Source organism: Zosterops lateralis, assembly GCF_965231275.1.
Source record: "Zosterops lateralis genome assembly, chromosome: 4".
NCBI lineage: Eukaryota > Metazoa > Chordata > Aves > Passeriformes > Zosteropidae > Zosterops > Zosterops lateralis.
This window is the reverse complement of record NC_139765.1, coordinates 58,866,709-58,882,758: the sequence shown is the minus strand read 5'-3', so window position 1 is coordinate 58,882,758 and position 16,050 is coordinate 58,866,709. Positions and strand designations below refer to the sequence as shown.

At 41.9% G+C, this 16,050-nt stretch overlaps 1 protein-coding gene across 2 annotated transcripts in view; it reads right to left on the bottom strand.

Annotated features, from left to right (window-relative positions):
• CELSR1 (cadherin EGF LAG seven-pass G-type receptor 1) overlaps window positions 1-16,050 on the bottom strand; it is a 162,567-nt gene that overhangs the window by 26,199 nt on the left and 120,318 nt on the right. For both annotated transcript variants that reach the window (XM_083859672.1, XM_083859671.1), the window contains exons 9-20: window positions 14,551-14,717; window positions 13,914-14,099; window positions 13,469-13,582; window positions 12,968-13,142; window positions 12,133-12,274; window positions 10,307-10,427; window positions 9,005-9,188; window positions 8,062-8,163; window positions 6,145-6,239; window positions 5,628-5,837; window positions 2,843-3,026; window positions 9-152 (exon numbers count right to left, since the gene is read on the bottom strand). In XM_083859672.1, coding sequence (XP_083715798.1) covers window positions 9-152; window positions 2,843-3,026; window positions 5,628-5,837; window positions 6,145-6,239; window positions 8,062-8,163; window positions 9,005-9,188; window positions 10,307-10,427; window positions 12,133-12,274; window positions 12,968-13,142; window positions 13,469-13,582; window positions 13,914-14,099; window positions 14,551-14,717 — 1,824 coding nt within the window. The remainder of the gene's footprint in view (window positions 1-8; window positions 153-2,842; window positions 3,027-5,627; window positions 5,838-6,144; window positions 6,240-8,061; window positions 8,164-9,004; window positions 9,189-10,306; window positions 10,428-12,132; window positions 12,275-12,967; window positions 13,143-13,468; window positions 13,583-13,913; window positions 14,100-14,550; window positions 14,718-16,050) is intronic.

The window sequence follows — 16,050 nt, the reverse complement described above, 5'->3', positions numbered from 1 at the left end:
GGTTTTACCTTTCCTTTCTGAAGGTCTGAATAAAGTATCAGGGAAGACAACAGATGACTCCAGATCTTTGGGGTAATCTTCTTTAATCTCATGAAATCGTGGTATTCTAGCTCCCGTGAAATTAGACTTGTCAAAGATGTCAACAGCAATAACTGGGGGGGGGGAAATAAAAGTTTCCCATCAGCACAGTGAAACATTACAGAAAGGTTAAAATGACTGCACAATGCAGATGAAAAATTTAAACCTCAAAACAGAAAGCAAAATTTAATTTTCTTCTGTTAACACCTTATACAATAACTAAAAGTTTATGTGTCAGCATTATGTTGTTACATTTATCAAATTATACATTTATTGTTCAGTGGAAAGGAATTCACAAGACAATATCTTATACTATGAAAACACTACTGCAAACATTGGAAATAAAATATCATAAAACTGTTTAGGTTGGAAAAGATCTCCAAGATCAAGTGGAACTCTTAACTCAGCACTGCCAAGTTCAGCACTAAACCATGGCCTCAAGGGCCACATCTGCATGTCTTAAATACCTCCAGGGATGGTGACTTCCCTGGGCTGCCTGTTTCAATGCCTGAGAATTTTTTCAATGAAGAAATTTTTCCCAATACCATCTTGAGGTAGATCACTTTGCTGTTACTTCTCCAGCAGCAGCTGATTGGGGTTTCACAGAGGCTTTTTCCTGGCTGCTGTTCAGGGAGTGCTCCTGCTTCACGGAGTTTCTCTATGTGCTGCTGGCTTGCTCCAGTGTGTGCTGCATGTTCCAATTTTAGACTCACTTTTTAATGGGAAGCCTAAATCTACTGCTTCAAAAATATAGTTCTACATCTGCTGGATTGTGAAGTCAGCTGACCAAAGAAAATAACATGCATTTTATCTGGGACTACTCCTTAGTCCTCCACTGGCAGTTCCTCCCTAGCTTACCTCATCATCTCTGCCTGTTTAACTGCCAAAATACTTAAAAGCACTTGAGTTGGCTTTAACTTTCTTATTTAAGACAAGTCACTGAGTGCCAATTCACATGTGCTGGGGGTGACCCTACACCAAAGGTGTGATCCTTTACAAATTTCCGTATGAAGAAATACCCACTTTAAGACCTGCAAATTCCCATTCCTTTCCTAGTTTTTAACTCACTCCCAGATGAGCCATTAGGAAACTCTATTAACACCATGTTCACCTGGAAAAACTGTTCAAAAGAAAACAGACCTCTTTCAGGCCAGAGTTGCCTCATCCCTCTCAACCTCACACCTCTTTACACAGAAGAACTGGTTGAAAAAAAATCATGACTTAACACCTGCAAGAAATTCTGGGGCTTGTTTTCATCTCAGTTCAGTTGGGTTAAAATCCTGAGCACATTTCTTTTCTGAGTATGAAGATAAAAATATTTTGATTCTCATAGTCCTGAGTCATAAGAAAGTATTTCAGTTTTAGTGTATTAAAGAAAAATCAAAGTGTTTCAGTTTGGCCTAGTTCAACAATAATCTATGCCCTGTTGATGCAGGATGCTATACAGCCTTTGTAACCTGACTGCCTCATGCCTTTGATTTTCTGCCCCTGTGATTGTGGACACAAAGCATTCTTGGGACAAGGTTTATAGCCAATTCAAATTCTTATTATAACAGCAGGTGTAGTTGGGAAAATAAAGCACACTTTTGGCACATAAGCCTTCTTCATATCTGAAATAAACACAACAGCTTGAAAAGCTAAACACGAGTTCAGGCTGATATAGTTTAGAGCACCTCTGAAAGAAAAACCAAATAGCAATGCTGCTTGTGAGGGACTTCTAAAAGTCAGCTGGCTTCATTTCACCTCCCATTCAGAGCAGGACTATCACCAACACCCCCCCCAGCTCAGACTTTGTAGCTGGGAAGAAAATGAAATAGAGAGGGCAGGTGAGAAAATGGGGAAACAAGCTGACCAGGCTGTGGTTGCTCTGCTTCACCTCTATATGCACTTCAGGGATGTCTATGAAATATATCACAGTCCAAAGTGCAGGAGCTGCTATTTGTTTGTCAGAGGAGAAATTTCTTGTGATAGGTAGGGAAGGTGTCTTGGTGTGCCTGATATTTCCTTCTCAGTTTAGACTCATTCTGGATATTTTGAATCCCATGGATTTTGCTCTGATTATGGGTTTTGTAAGACTGGGATGGTGTTAGAAGGATTGGTGATTCTGTGAAAATACCTTTAAGGACAAGAATCTCTGCAGATGATGATTTTCTGGATAGATTCAAGGTTAGGAAAGCATGTGAAAATGAGAGGCAGAATCACAGAATCATCTAGGTTGGAAAAGATGATCATTGAGTCCAACCTTTGATGGATCATTACCCTGTCAACTAGACCACAGCACTAAATGTCACATTCAGTTGTTTCTTGAACACCTCCAGGGCTGGGAATTCCACCACCTCCCTGGGCAGTCCATACCTATGCAAGTAAATTTAACAATATGCAATAAAGTCAATAGTAGGGTTACTTTTTTTTTGTACTGCAGTAATTCTTCAGGTGATGTTGATGTGATTCCTCCAAAAATGAGATTAGCTGGTCTCAAAAGGCATTACTTTTATTTACAAACTTAGTCCTTCCTACTATCTCTACACTGCTATGACTGCAACAAAAAGCCACATGGAGCAGTGGCATGGTCCAGAGGCAAAAGAGATCAGACATCTCCTAGGAGGCCCCCATGGCAACTGAAAGATATGGATCAAGGCTTGATGGATTTGAAACTAATGCAATTATTTTTCTCAATGGGTACTATTAAAACAAATAACTAGCACCTCTATCCAGCACACTTATAAGACTGAAAAAAATGGCAGTTTTCAACACAGATACTCACTCATGTTAGTGGCAACAATGACAAATGGTCTTAGGTAGGTTTTTTTCATGTTCTGGGCCACATTGTCGAAGTATTCCTCATAGTGCCTGAGCAGGTGAGCGGTGCCACCCTCTGTCCGCTGAATTTGTTCCCAGTGCTCCTTGTTGCCAGGGTCCAGTAAAGCACTACCCACTTTGATAATATTCTGAAAAATAAAGTACAAGCCTAAATTATAAAGCAAACATAGAGCTGGGTGTCAAGTTAGAAGTATTGAAAATGATTGGCCTGATTGCCTCAGGTGAGTGTTTAACGAAATATTTAATGCAGGCATGTTCCACTGCAGCCATATAAAAATATGCACAGCAGTTACTCACCCAGAGGTTTTTTGGTCATGTAAAGCAAATCCCTCCAAACTTTTTATGAGCTGAGTAAGCCAAAATTGAAGGCTGTAAGAGAACTGCTTACTTTCCTCCTCCTAATGACAGGAAATCGAGCAAGAAAATGCAGGAGGAAAACTTATACATGTTTTCTTTGTTTCTGAGAGATCAGACACATGAAAAGCACAGCTCTTAGCAGGTACACTGAAGAACTTCCACAGAGAAATCAAAATAATGGGTTTTTTTGTTGAAAAAACAAAAGAAAGCCATGGATAGAAATGCCACTTCCTCTTTTACTTTAATTTTTTCTTTTACTTTGTTTCCTATATAATGAAAACAACTTACAGGGTGAAGAATGATAAGAGTATTAGCTTGCATAGACAAACTTGAAAATACATAAGAAAATTTATATCATGTTATTTTCTCCTCATTTTTATGTTGCTTACAAATGGTATTAAAAAGGCACTTCTTTCTGAGGATCTGACTCTTCTGCCCTTTCTTAGAAAAATATGCAAATGGCTGAACAGAAAAAGATTGACCCCAAAAGAGAGTGCTAAATGGCTTAAATGACAAAGATGCTAAGAAGTTTTTAATCTCGGTGTACATATGAGCTATGTTGTTGCAACAAAACCTAATTCCTAACTAAGGTAAAATTGGCATAAATGAAGGTAGGAATTAATCACCACAGGTTCTAAAATAGCCAAGACAAATATTTAGGCTTCATTCAGAAGGAGCTATCTGTATCCTGTCTGTATTGTTTGAGGTTGCAAGCATCTGAGCTAAAAGAGACTCCCAATATGACCACATTTACCCAGCGTGAGAAACACAACGTGGTTCCCAGGAATGCAGGAGACACACACTGTACTTGGTACCAGGCCTCCTCCATGTTTGTGAACATTATTTATGGTTTTTTGTTATCTATTTTTCAGGTTTCTATGTGGGACTATAAAAAAAATTCCTTCTCCCCTTGTGCTTCCTCAGCCTAGGATGTTACCTCCTTTTATTCATGAGCTGCACTCATTAGTTTTCGAATTCCTGACCTATCCTAAAATATTTAGGGAGTTCTTGAAAACATCATCAGTATGAATTTCAGTGCCAAGTGCAGAGAACAATAAATTAAAGCATATGTTTCCAAACCAATTTTTTTTTCTTATTGTTTATATTTGTACTTAACAAAACATGCTAGAAATGGAGTTCCTTTTCAAGAGCTGAATGGCTTGCTTCACAGCCCACAGGAAAGAAAAAAGTGAATCTCTTAAAATCTGGTGCATCTATAATGTAAAATGCTTCAGAAGTTCTCCACTCTCTGCTGACTATACAGCTCAAGACACTAAGGAATTTTCTCAGCCATATTTCTTCCTGCTCCTAACTCTCCAGTGTCATCTTCTCCTGGTGCAGCTTGGCTTTGCACAGGCTCTCCAATTTCACCCCAAAGTCTGCCTGACCTATCCGGTCCTCCTGGAGTACTGTGGGGGTGGCACACCTTCTAAGGGAGCCAAACAATCTTTGGCCAGCACAGACGCCACTCTTGACCCATGGAGGGTCATTCCACATGCTGGTGCCTAAGCTCTGGGCTCTGCCAGCACAGATCCAAACAGATGTTTTAGCTTGGACTCTGTGTTGTGCCACGGTCAGGATCTTGGAAATAGTATGGGGCAAGAGCAGAGAACAGCACCCCACTGTACACATGGGATTGAGGAAATCTCTAGAAGCCTGACATGGGTCATCCAGCCTTCCCATTATCAGACCACAGGAAACTCCCAACTGCCTTCGAATTTCACATTTTTCTACCCCAACTACATATTTTCCCAGACAGGGAGGGTGCTACAGCTTGTTCTCCAGCCGTGATCAGGTCTTTGGTAATAACTGGGTCTTTCATGAATGCTCTGAGTAGCAGAAGCTCTCTGGCACACATTTTGGTATGTGCCTTAAAATACCAATATGATATGGAATGTCTCTCAATGTACCAACTCATGACTCAAGTGTTCTCAAAGTAAATTAGAGGAAACCTTCAGAGTCAGTAACTGGCTCAGACTTAGTTCACTGCACATTTAAATGTGCACGATCACACTGGGCATGTTTTACAACAAAAATAAACACAGTACACAAAACTATTTTAGCCAGGAAAAACACATTAACTTGATGATTTTTTTTCATATGGGGAATATTGCTTTTGGCTGTTACTATGACGATATATTTTAGAAAAGCACATTCTATTGTATTTGCATTACACATACATCTGTGTGCATAGACACATGCATAACCAACTCTCCATTCTAATCTGAGAAGAAAGGCTTATTTGTGGAAGAGATTAGGCAATTACACAATATTTGCTTCACCTTGGTCAAAGACAAATTTAATTACTCACTGCCACCTAATTTTTAAGGGAAACTGCAAGGACCCAGCACAGCATACAGTATTTCTCTTACCTCATTGAATTCCACATCCCTTGTGGCTGCCAAGTCAAATCCTTGCTGCTGGCTCTCATACTGGAGGACCCGGATCATTATCTGGTAGGCTGTCCTCACGTCATTGCCATACAAGCTGTGTGTATGTCTGGTGGCATTCTGCAGCGCTCTCACGATCCGTATGGTTTTGTCTCCATCCAACTTGGTCTCATTGTGGTGCAACTTCTCATTCTGAATCAAATGAAAAGGAACAAAAAATCCAATTTTATATATATATATGTATATATATATTCATTCTAGTTACAAAGACAATCACAATTTAGAGATTTTTGGCATAAAGGAATTGTTTGGTCAAAATTTTGTTTGTCTGAATGAGCTGGCAACAAAACTCAATGGCAAGTGAGCCAGGAAAGCACCAGGATGGAAAACGAGGGTGTTCAAGGATGCAGTCAAAAGACTGAGCACAGGGATATCCAACTGGAGCCCAAACCGATCACTATTTACAAAATAAAGGGAAAACTGAGAAAACCCAGCTTACCATGTTTTTTAGATCCACAAAAGTGTGGGTGGTGCAGTTGAAAAGCTCAGGAGGCAGCCAGCCCTTCTCAATGTTACAATGGCGAACGGCGTTTCCTGAAGGAAACAAAGCATCAATGGCAAACAATGATCTGAATTGTGCAGGGTAAATATTCATAGATTTCAACTATCCTAGACTTTCAGATTTCCTACATTTTCAAGTTGCTCAAAGCTACACATGTGTATTTCAATTTCCAAAGAGGGGATTCCTGTGAGAGAAAAGTTAAAGACTATTAATCTTCAGGAATTGCTTTCCTCAGGCTTTAGAGAAAAGTCAGGCCAATTCCAAGCTCTGCCCTACTGCTCTCAGCCTCACTGCTCGATTGTTCTCAAATTAATTCATTCATTTCTTTATACCAAAAAAGAGAAAGACTCTGCACTTCCTAAGTATTCCTGGAAGCCAACCCCTGCTGAGATTTCTGTGCAATCACTTATCTAGTAAGACCTCCTGGACAAATGCTGTATTCACATCGACACATGCCCACACATCTGCATGCTGCATGTGCTAAACACTTCAGCCAACATGCATAATTGCCTTTTTGCCACTTGTAAATGGACTGTGAGCAGCTTACTGTTTAATTTAGCCTATTATATTTCATACTGTTTGTCATTAATTTTAAAATGTAATTTTTGGCTGAGGATCCTTCACCATGAATTGCAAGTAATCAAATTCAAATTTTACATTTGTGCTAGTTAATTTGCACATAACATACTGCATATGTCTAAGCCATTTAATTACCAATATCTAAATAAGAACTATAATTAATTTTACTGTATCTAATTATATTATTTCTCTTCTATTATTAGATGAATACAATTAAGCCTCAGGCTCTTAGTCTGAATATTCATTGTTATAAGGCTTACTTTTTTGAATGATCAGTAAAATTTACTTAGAATGTGCAATTACTATAAGCAGCTATACTATATTGCCTGCTAGTCTGTTTCCTAGAAAAGACATTTGGGTCAACCACAAGAACAGTGCAGAAAACTCTTTTTAATTCAACTTTATACTGTTTAATCATGAAAGTATTATTCACCTAAAACAAAAATCTATCTCCTAAAATCTTTAGGACAGGAACTAGGTTGACCACGAATCTTCTGCACACCAATAAGCAGTGGCCTCCCTCTAGAAATATTTGGGCGTCAAAATATTAATAACTCCCTGAGCCTAAGGAGCACTCATAGCAGAGAGTTACCAGGTCCAGAACCAAGACAGAATTTTCCTTTCGTATAGAACAGCTTTTGGAAAAGATTGGGAACTCTATTTTCAAAAATCTGATACAAGTTTTCAGAGACATATATGAAAAAGCAGATTGTCATTTGCCTGTTCTACAAAACAACACACCTAATCTGCTTTATAAAAGGTGTTTTTCACCTGTTTCACTTACGGAAAAGATACCGTGTGGAAAAATGCGAGTTTTGTTGCAACTCTTAGCTTTAGTAGGCTGCAACTCTAGTAAAGCCATCATCAGGAATATGATTTTCCTAATTTTATCTTTGCCCAGAGGAACTGTATGGCTAAAGAACACTTATAATATGTCACTAGAAACTAAAAGTGACATGTGTAAGAATTACTTGATAAATAGAAATTAAAAATAGAAAATTGGGCTCTACTTTTTTGAAAGTAGAGAATTTCTGTGCTTTGTACATGTTTATCTGCTGTACCATTGTATTTATTTATTGCTAATAGTCCAAATGTATTTTAACAGCTCTTTGATTTCAGCTAGTTATATTTTTTTGCTCATGATATGAATAGGCTACGCTGCAGTCTCTAGACCCAATAAATTAATGCTATTCCCTATGTACACATTGTACATTTTTTTTTTTTTTAAGATATGCATGCAGATAAAGTAGGTAATTATTTACCCAGGGAACTTACCCACTGAGCCCTTAGGACAAGGCACAGCAGCTGGCTGGCCAAACTTGGTCTGTGGCCACCAAATACCAGCCTCGAAAGCTTTGGGACAGCCATTATAAATTACTGAAAGCAGAAAAAGAAATGATGCAATTTTTCTGACAGGATAAAAATCACAACAGTGAGATATTTCAACATTCCTGAAGGACCTTCCTGTAATTCCCAAGCCCTGTCAGGATACCTGTCCTCTGCAGTGCCTTCCAAGCTGTAACCAACCAGTTGCTCCTTATCCAGCAGATTGGACAGACAGGTAGAGGCAAAGGAGAGCTCAGGATGATTATGGGGCTCTGGATTTTGGCTCTGCCTATCTCTGCTTGCTCCTTTATTGTGGGAAAACATTTCTCCTTCATTTCACCCACACACTGTGGTGAGATGGCTGTTGCAGCAGCTTTGTGCTGATCACAGGAGGACGGTGAGTGGGTGGGTGGGTGAGAGGAAAGGCAGGATGGGCGAGATGGGGAAGGGTGTAGAGTGCACGAGGTGCACGGCACAGCCTCTGTGGGCTAAAGGTGTGAGGGCTCCCACCTGCTGCTGCAGCTCAGCAATGCCACACTGCACTGGCAGATGAACTCAGGTTCAAGGAAAAGTTGATGTTAATCTTTTGCTCCCCCTACTCCACCTCAGCTCGCTATATTTCCATTTGAGAAATATTAAAGACATAAGAGCTTTCTTTCCATATCCTCAACCCCCGTAAGTCCTACTAGCACATATCTAGGAGGAGGGGTGTGTGCTTAGGCTGCTGCAGCCCCCATTTCCCCCACCGCTGGAACCTCCAGCTGGGCTCACAGAACCCCAGGACGTGGCTGCCCCACCACTGCTGTGTGTCCCCAGCGCGGTGTCCCCGCTCCGCCCGCAGCCGGCGGCTCTGGTCCCTTGGCAGGCCAGCAGCAGGGCGGGCAGAAGGTACCTTCGCAGCCCCGCACGGTGACCTCGGCGAAGGGGTTGTCGCAGCGGTTGCACTGCCGCCCTATGACGCCGGGTTTGCAGGGACACTGCCCCGTCTCCATGTCGCAGGCCCGCGTGTGGGAGCCAGAGGGGAAGCAGTCGCAGGGGTAGCAGGTGTCACTGCTTTGGGGCCTGTAGTAGTTGGCCTAGGAAAACCAAAATGATAGACATGAGGTGTTTGACTTCTAAACTGCTTACATTTCTGAAACCTGCTCTAGCAGCGTGTACATCATAAAAGGGCTCATTTTGCACGGCACAGATAAAAATTACATTGTTATTATCAGAGACACAGGGTTGGCGTTGCCATTTGCAGTGGAGCCACAGGGCCCACGTTACTCCTCGGACACTCATTACAAGTGCCCATCAAACATATTCTTGGAGGATTTACAGTTTTCTCAGCTTTGCAATTCCGCTCTTGGCACGAATGAGCCACTGCGGAGAAACTTCCTGCACTGTGCATTTGTGTTTCACGTAGAGGGTGGAGAGCACGCAATGATCCCATATTCAAATTGCCTCTGTACACGCTTTTGATCTGAGGCATTACAATTGCACAAGAGCATGGAGCTGGCACCCCACTGACTCCATTTAATGCAACAGTTGCTGTGTGTCCTGCTGGCATTTTGGAAAGGAGCAGGGGGCCAGATTCACAGCCGCCAGTCTGCACAAGCCCAGCTCCTCTGATGTCATTCAAGCCAGTTGTAAAACCTATTGTGAGAAGTCCTTTGTAAAACCTTGATGACGAGGTGCCTCCCCTCCCATGTCCCCCATCTGTCCCTGCTTGTCCACAGAAAACTCAAGATATGGCAGTGAGGAAAGCATTTAGCCCTCCAGCTCTGTCCAGCTGCCAGGTCTTTTGCTGGCCATAGCACAGGGGAGAGCTTCACCCAGCTGGCCCGAGCTGTTTCATGGCTATTACTCACTTGTGATACACAAAACCCCACTGACACTCCTCTGCACCCCAGCCTGATCTCCCCCGATAAACCAGGCTGCACTTCAGAGATCAGAGCCAGGCTTTCATCCTCTCCGTTTGGTTTTCCAAACACAAATAAGATAAGAACTGTACAGTATGATTTGGAGAAGGGCGGTGCCAGCAAAATGTTTTAGGTAATGATTAACTCCACTCTCCACTATGCACATACATATATATGTCATACAAAGCACAACTGTGTGTACTTTGTCTTAGATACTCACTTGTAATTATTAGTGGTACAGCTACTTTTTAAACTAAAGAAATTTTGACTTAAGACTGGTTTCTTTTGCTTACCTTGCAATGGCATTCTCCATTGGTCTTATTGCAATCAGAATCAAACCCTTTACTAGTCTCACAATTACATGGGCCACAGATGGGATTTCCCCACCAACCTCTGGGACAAGGTAGATCAATCCTATTAAAGAAAATCAAATTCAAAGAAAGTTATTTTAAGTTCCCTCTTACAAAGTGTGAAAAAAAGCTTTGGGGCAAATCTGAACTTAGCCGCATCAGCTTACAGACAGTAATGTATCTCAAACAACAATCAATACATATATAAATACACTATAATACGGGAAAATTTAGAATATCACTCCCTAGAGGGAGTGTTTCTTTAAGTATTTTCTTTAAGTGCTGGTGGTTCTGAGCCTGTGCCCTGGTTTATCAACCACCACAAACTGCCTTGGGGTACATCTCCCCAACACTTTATATCCCACTCCCATTCCCATCCTACTCCAGCCCTGCTGTGGCAGCAGGACTTCTTGTCCAGGCCACAGGGACACCAGCTCAGGTGCAAAGCTGTCTGTCTACAAGCTCATCCTATGAAGAAAAGGCACTACTTTCAGCCAGCCTGGCTTTCTTAGATGGTTCACTACAAGGTCTGAAAAGCCCTGGTCTGCCACAGGAGAGACAGAGGACCTGTGGTTGGGGACATGGACGAGGGGAGGGTGGCAGCTTTGATCTGGGCTATGGATCAAAGACTATGATTGAGACTGAGTGTGGCAGCACTGGAAGCTAAGCAGCAAGCAAGCCAAAGGCCACCCTGCTGAAGGAAAACCCCCATTCTCACGGATGCTATTTCTGCTGGGTGAGCCTCTGAGAAGGTTATCCAACACTAGTTCTGGCAAGGAGACCTCTGATTCTCTAATAGCTGGGAGTCTTTGTCAAACAATAGCCTGAAGGACAAGGGCTCTGGGACCAGGATCATGGTAATGCACAAGGTATCCTCTCCCCTCTGCTCATTTTAGGAAAGAAAAGCTATTTGCATCTGATCAAGACCACTATCAATTTTATTTATGTTAAATGCTAGGTTTGTATTTCTATACTTTAGAATATGAAAACCACAATGTTGCACTTGACACGATGTCAGCAGATAATGACAAGGGACAATGTTTCTGTGTCCATAATCCAGAGGAATGAAAGACAAATCTGGCAACAGCACGGGCAACATTTGCAAGCCCACACAACAAAAGGAAGAAGAAGAAGCTTGCAGTTTACAAAGGGAAGGAAACATCGCATGAGCCATTCCTAAATGGGCAGTCAAATGCACTTCATTTGCACATCATGAATGGCCCATATTACAGTAAATCAAAGTGCCGCCTCTGGGATAAGGCTGGTTGCTGAATGCTTATCTGAGACCAGGAAGCTGCTGACGAGGGAATCAGCACGTTTCTCCCACAAAGCAACAGACAGAGGCTCCCAGACTGTCCAGAAGAGATGGCTCTTTGCCAGCCCAGGGACTGGACCTAAACAGCAAAGAGACTTTATCTTGCTACAGGCCACCAAACTGGTGCATCGCTCTGTGTGCTGGGGAAGCTGGAGGAGAGATGCAGAGCAAACTCAGGCCAAGCCCACCACAAAGTACAGGCGAGATGCAGTGCTGTGTAACACAGCAGAACTGGTTGAGCCCCTGATCAAGACAAGTGGCTCCTGAATAACAGGGAAGATTGGCTAGTTTCTGGGAAGAGCTCAGGAATGCCGAAAGGCAGTGGAGCCTAAAATACCACCCAAATTGTAACAGGGAAGTTTATCAGAGCGGAACAGGAAATGGGAGGACTGTTGCCTTAGATGAAGAGCTACCTGGGAGGATCAAGAAACCAAGAACAAAATAATTCTCTTACTTGCTTTCGCAGTACTGTCCATAGTAGCTTTGTCCACATTCACAGGTGTAGCCGTGGGATGAGCTAGGTTTGTGCACACATGTGGAGACATGCTCACATGGGTTCAAATTACATACATCAACACAGTCTCTCCCAAAGTACCCTGGGGAGACAAGGTAAGAAAATTACAGCAACCATTGTAATTTACGATTTGCATGTCTCCAAAAGACTGTCTGTCATAAGCTTATACATTAATAACACATTTTTGATAATCAGTAGATTCCCCCTGTGATACTGTCAGAAATGAAGCACTCTTTTTCTTCTCAGACAAAATAATAGTAAGCCATTCTTTCTGACAGTCTGTTACCATGCTTGAGGCACCCTTGTGCCTTTGGTTCCCAGTTTTATATTCGGGGCATGTGCTACAAATAGTTTTGTATTCTCTTGCTGCATGTATTGGAGGTGACTGTGCTGGGTGCTGACAGCATGTGCTGGCTACATGCTCCAAAACAGAGAAAACATTCAAAGTATCTTGATTAGGATGCAGAGTGAGAGACTGAAATTCAACAGCAGAGAATGGCTGAGAAAGAAAAGGAAAAAAAAAAAACATAAAAAGAAAAGGGGAGATGCACAGGAGTCCTTTGGACCAGAGACTGTCTTTCTGTTTGGTGGATACACTGCCTGGATTCTTAGCCCAGGACTGCAGCTTCCAGGGCGCTACAGTAAGAATGAGAGGGGTAATATTGATTAAAAGAGGAAGAATCAGAAGATTAACATTTTGCCAGCATGCTGCTGCTGCTGCTGTGCTGCTTCTGAAGGTGTGATCCAGCTTCTGTATGAGTGGCCACCAGCTTACCTGGGTCACAGACACAGGAGTAGCTGTCCCAGTCGTCACTGCAGTAGCTGTGCTGGGGACAAGGGTTGGAATCACAAGGGTTATCCACTTCACAGCCCTCCCTCACGTTAATCTTGATAGCCTGTTTCATGTTGAGTGTCGCTATGTTTGTAGATGTCTCTCCCATTCTTACTCCCTGGTGATGAAAGACAATTATTTTAAAATTAGAATCTCCTTTCAGAGTACAGTATTATGTGTTTCACTATTTTCATCAATCAACGAGGCTACATTTTAAAGAAATCACCTGATGAGCCAAATACAGATTTTTTTTCAAATGTTTTTTTCCCTATGTGATCATATTTGTACCTGGCAAAGTGGGTAGGCTTTAATATTTTGATTCTAAGATAATTTTTTGGAGGAAACAGAAATGTTTGAGGGTGGATGAAAAAGAAACCTCTCACATTTTCACCTGGGTATTTTCTTACGAGTTCAAAATTTATTGCTACACTTTTCATTTCATACCTGCATACAGCCATAAAATCCCTGCTGAACAGAGACCTGGTCTCCAGAGACACCTCCCACAATGATGCTTTTCATTTTCAATCCAGGTAGTTGATTTCCAATCTGCACAGTGCTCTGCAAGGAAGAAGATAGATGATAAGAAGCACTATCATCCTCTGTGACACAGACAGCCCGCATTCTGTAGTGATGGAGTCCAGCAATAGCTGACAGTAGATTACATAAAAAATACCAAAGCAGTGAGGAGCCAGATATCAGAATGTGTCCTTTTACAGACTTCTTTATAAGATATTTTACCATAAAGCTTAATATATTAATATCACTGATTAGGCAAAAATCACTGCAGTACATGTCTCACAGCCTAAGTACTTGCCCACAGTCTTTTATCCTACTTTCTCCTAAAAGCATTTGTGCAGTGCTCAGTGGCAAAATTATGATGCTGCCTTACCTGGTACATCCCATAGTCCAAGGACATGACAGCAAGGTACTTGAGGTCTTTACCATCTTTTGCACTCTTCAGCTCTATTAATAAATGATGCCATTCCCCATCACTGACCCGTGACTGGCTCATCTTCAAACTAGCAACCTGGCTGAGGCCACTGTACACTTCAAACTGCACATAATTGTTCAGTATCTGTTGGGGAAAAAAAAATCGTGCCTTTTTGCTACATATTTGTACTTGATGCAGAAAGAGGTAGAGGGCAAGATAATAACATTTCCTAAGACAACCCAAAAGGAAAAAAACCCCCAAACAGTAAAGATGGGAATGCTTGCAAGAACTCCTTGTATAACTTTGGACATTTAGACTCCAATTTCCCTTATGGGCAAAAACCCTTAAGGCAATAGACCCATTTTTTACATCTATATTAATGCCCACTACTACCTCTGATTAGAAAAATAATCTTAAATCAATATGATTTTTATAAGGATCATTCACTTTTTGATCTTTGTAAAAGGCTAAAGTAATGATGTATTTTTATTGACATGCATTTAGTTAAGTGGATGAAGCTATGTAGTTCATCTGGCCATATCCACTGCTGGGGAAGTATTAATTCTTTTCTAACCGAAGGCAGCCCCACTTTTACCTGAATGTTGATCTTGGATGCAGCCCCAGCATTGGCTTGCATAAGCATGCCATTGACTTTCCGGGTTCTGAACATCAGCCCAATGTACCATGGCACAGAGATGGTAATGTCAAGGTCACTCCAAATGATAATGCTCTCACCACTGAAACGCTGAGGAGAAGGCATTGCTGTGAATCAAAATATAGAGGAGAAACAGTTTTTATCCTTCAGGACAAATGTTGAGAGTAAAAATGATGCTATGTCACAGTGATGACGCAAGGGAGTTAGTCCCTCTCCCACTTAGCTATATTCAATCTACCATGGATGAAGAGCTGGGCTAGGGCAGTTACCCTGAAGCAGTTGATAATACTGCAAATATACAACCTACCCTGGTTATGGGGTAGGCATCTTGTCTTGGGGCCTGTACTCAAAAGCAGCACCTCCACACTGCTATGGCATTACCCATGTGAGAGCTGTTCCTAGAAAGGTAAGCTCAGGATCTCTGCTGATACAGTTCTGCTGGTGAGTGGGTGGACAGAGCAGGAAGTATGAGGGCAACAGTTGCTGCAGATGTTTTCAACATAACCTTGATTACCTGCTTATAATTAACAGATCGAAGAGAGGAAGAGGCTGGGAAACAGGAAATATAAATTAATTATGAATACTCCAGGGCCAGATTATTCAGCTGCCCCAGCTACACAGCCTTTTCAAAGGGAGAAAGTTTGTGTGGAATTGCCTAAATCATCTTAAATATCCTGAGGTGACACCTGCAAAACTGCCCCCCTCTCTAACCTTGCACAAGCAGAGCTCCTACAGCATAACACCAATGACAGGCTTCAATAGAAAGCACTTTGCTGATGGAAAATAGAGGAACATCAATCACTTTGGACTTTTAAAGTTGTTACCCTGCGTAACAGGAGCTACAGTCCCATGGATTAGTTGATCCCACTGATTAGAAGCATGAAGTAAGCCATGGGAGAACTGTACTATTTCTAACACCTTATATGACACCTCCACCACGTGTGGAACCTTGTAGTGGGATCTGCAGTCAGTCCCTGCCTGACACCTTCGCTCATGGGCATGTTGGTGAAGTTCATGGCAGCTTTTTGCCAGTAGAAGCAGGCATTACAGACTGGGTGCAACCACCACAAATTAGCACCTAGCCTTTTATTTCATCTTGTGCTGAGTCCATGTTGGTCAGTGAATTGGCAAGGCTTAACAGTCTTTCCCCTTCTGCTCCATGCCACCGTATCTGCTGACATTTTCTGTATATACTAATGCTTATGTGTCACTATGAAATGGTAAGTCCTTAAAAAAAGGTTAAGGGATGACACCGTAGCAGAAAATGGAGTAAAGTTAATGTGAAGCTGCATTTTTTTGAGGAATAAAGCCAAATCCCAAATTCTGCCTTGCTGGTAAAGGGAAAGGCTGGGGTGGGGAGTGAAGTGCAGGGCTGGAGTAAAGTGCAAGGCCTTTAGTTCCTTATTGGCGAGAAACAAAAAGTCAGGGACTAGTGGGATA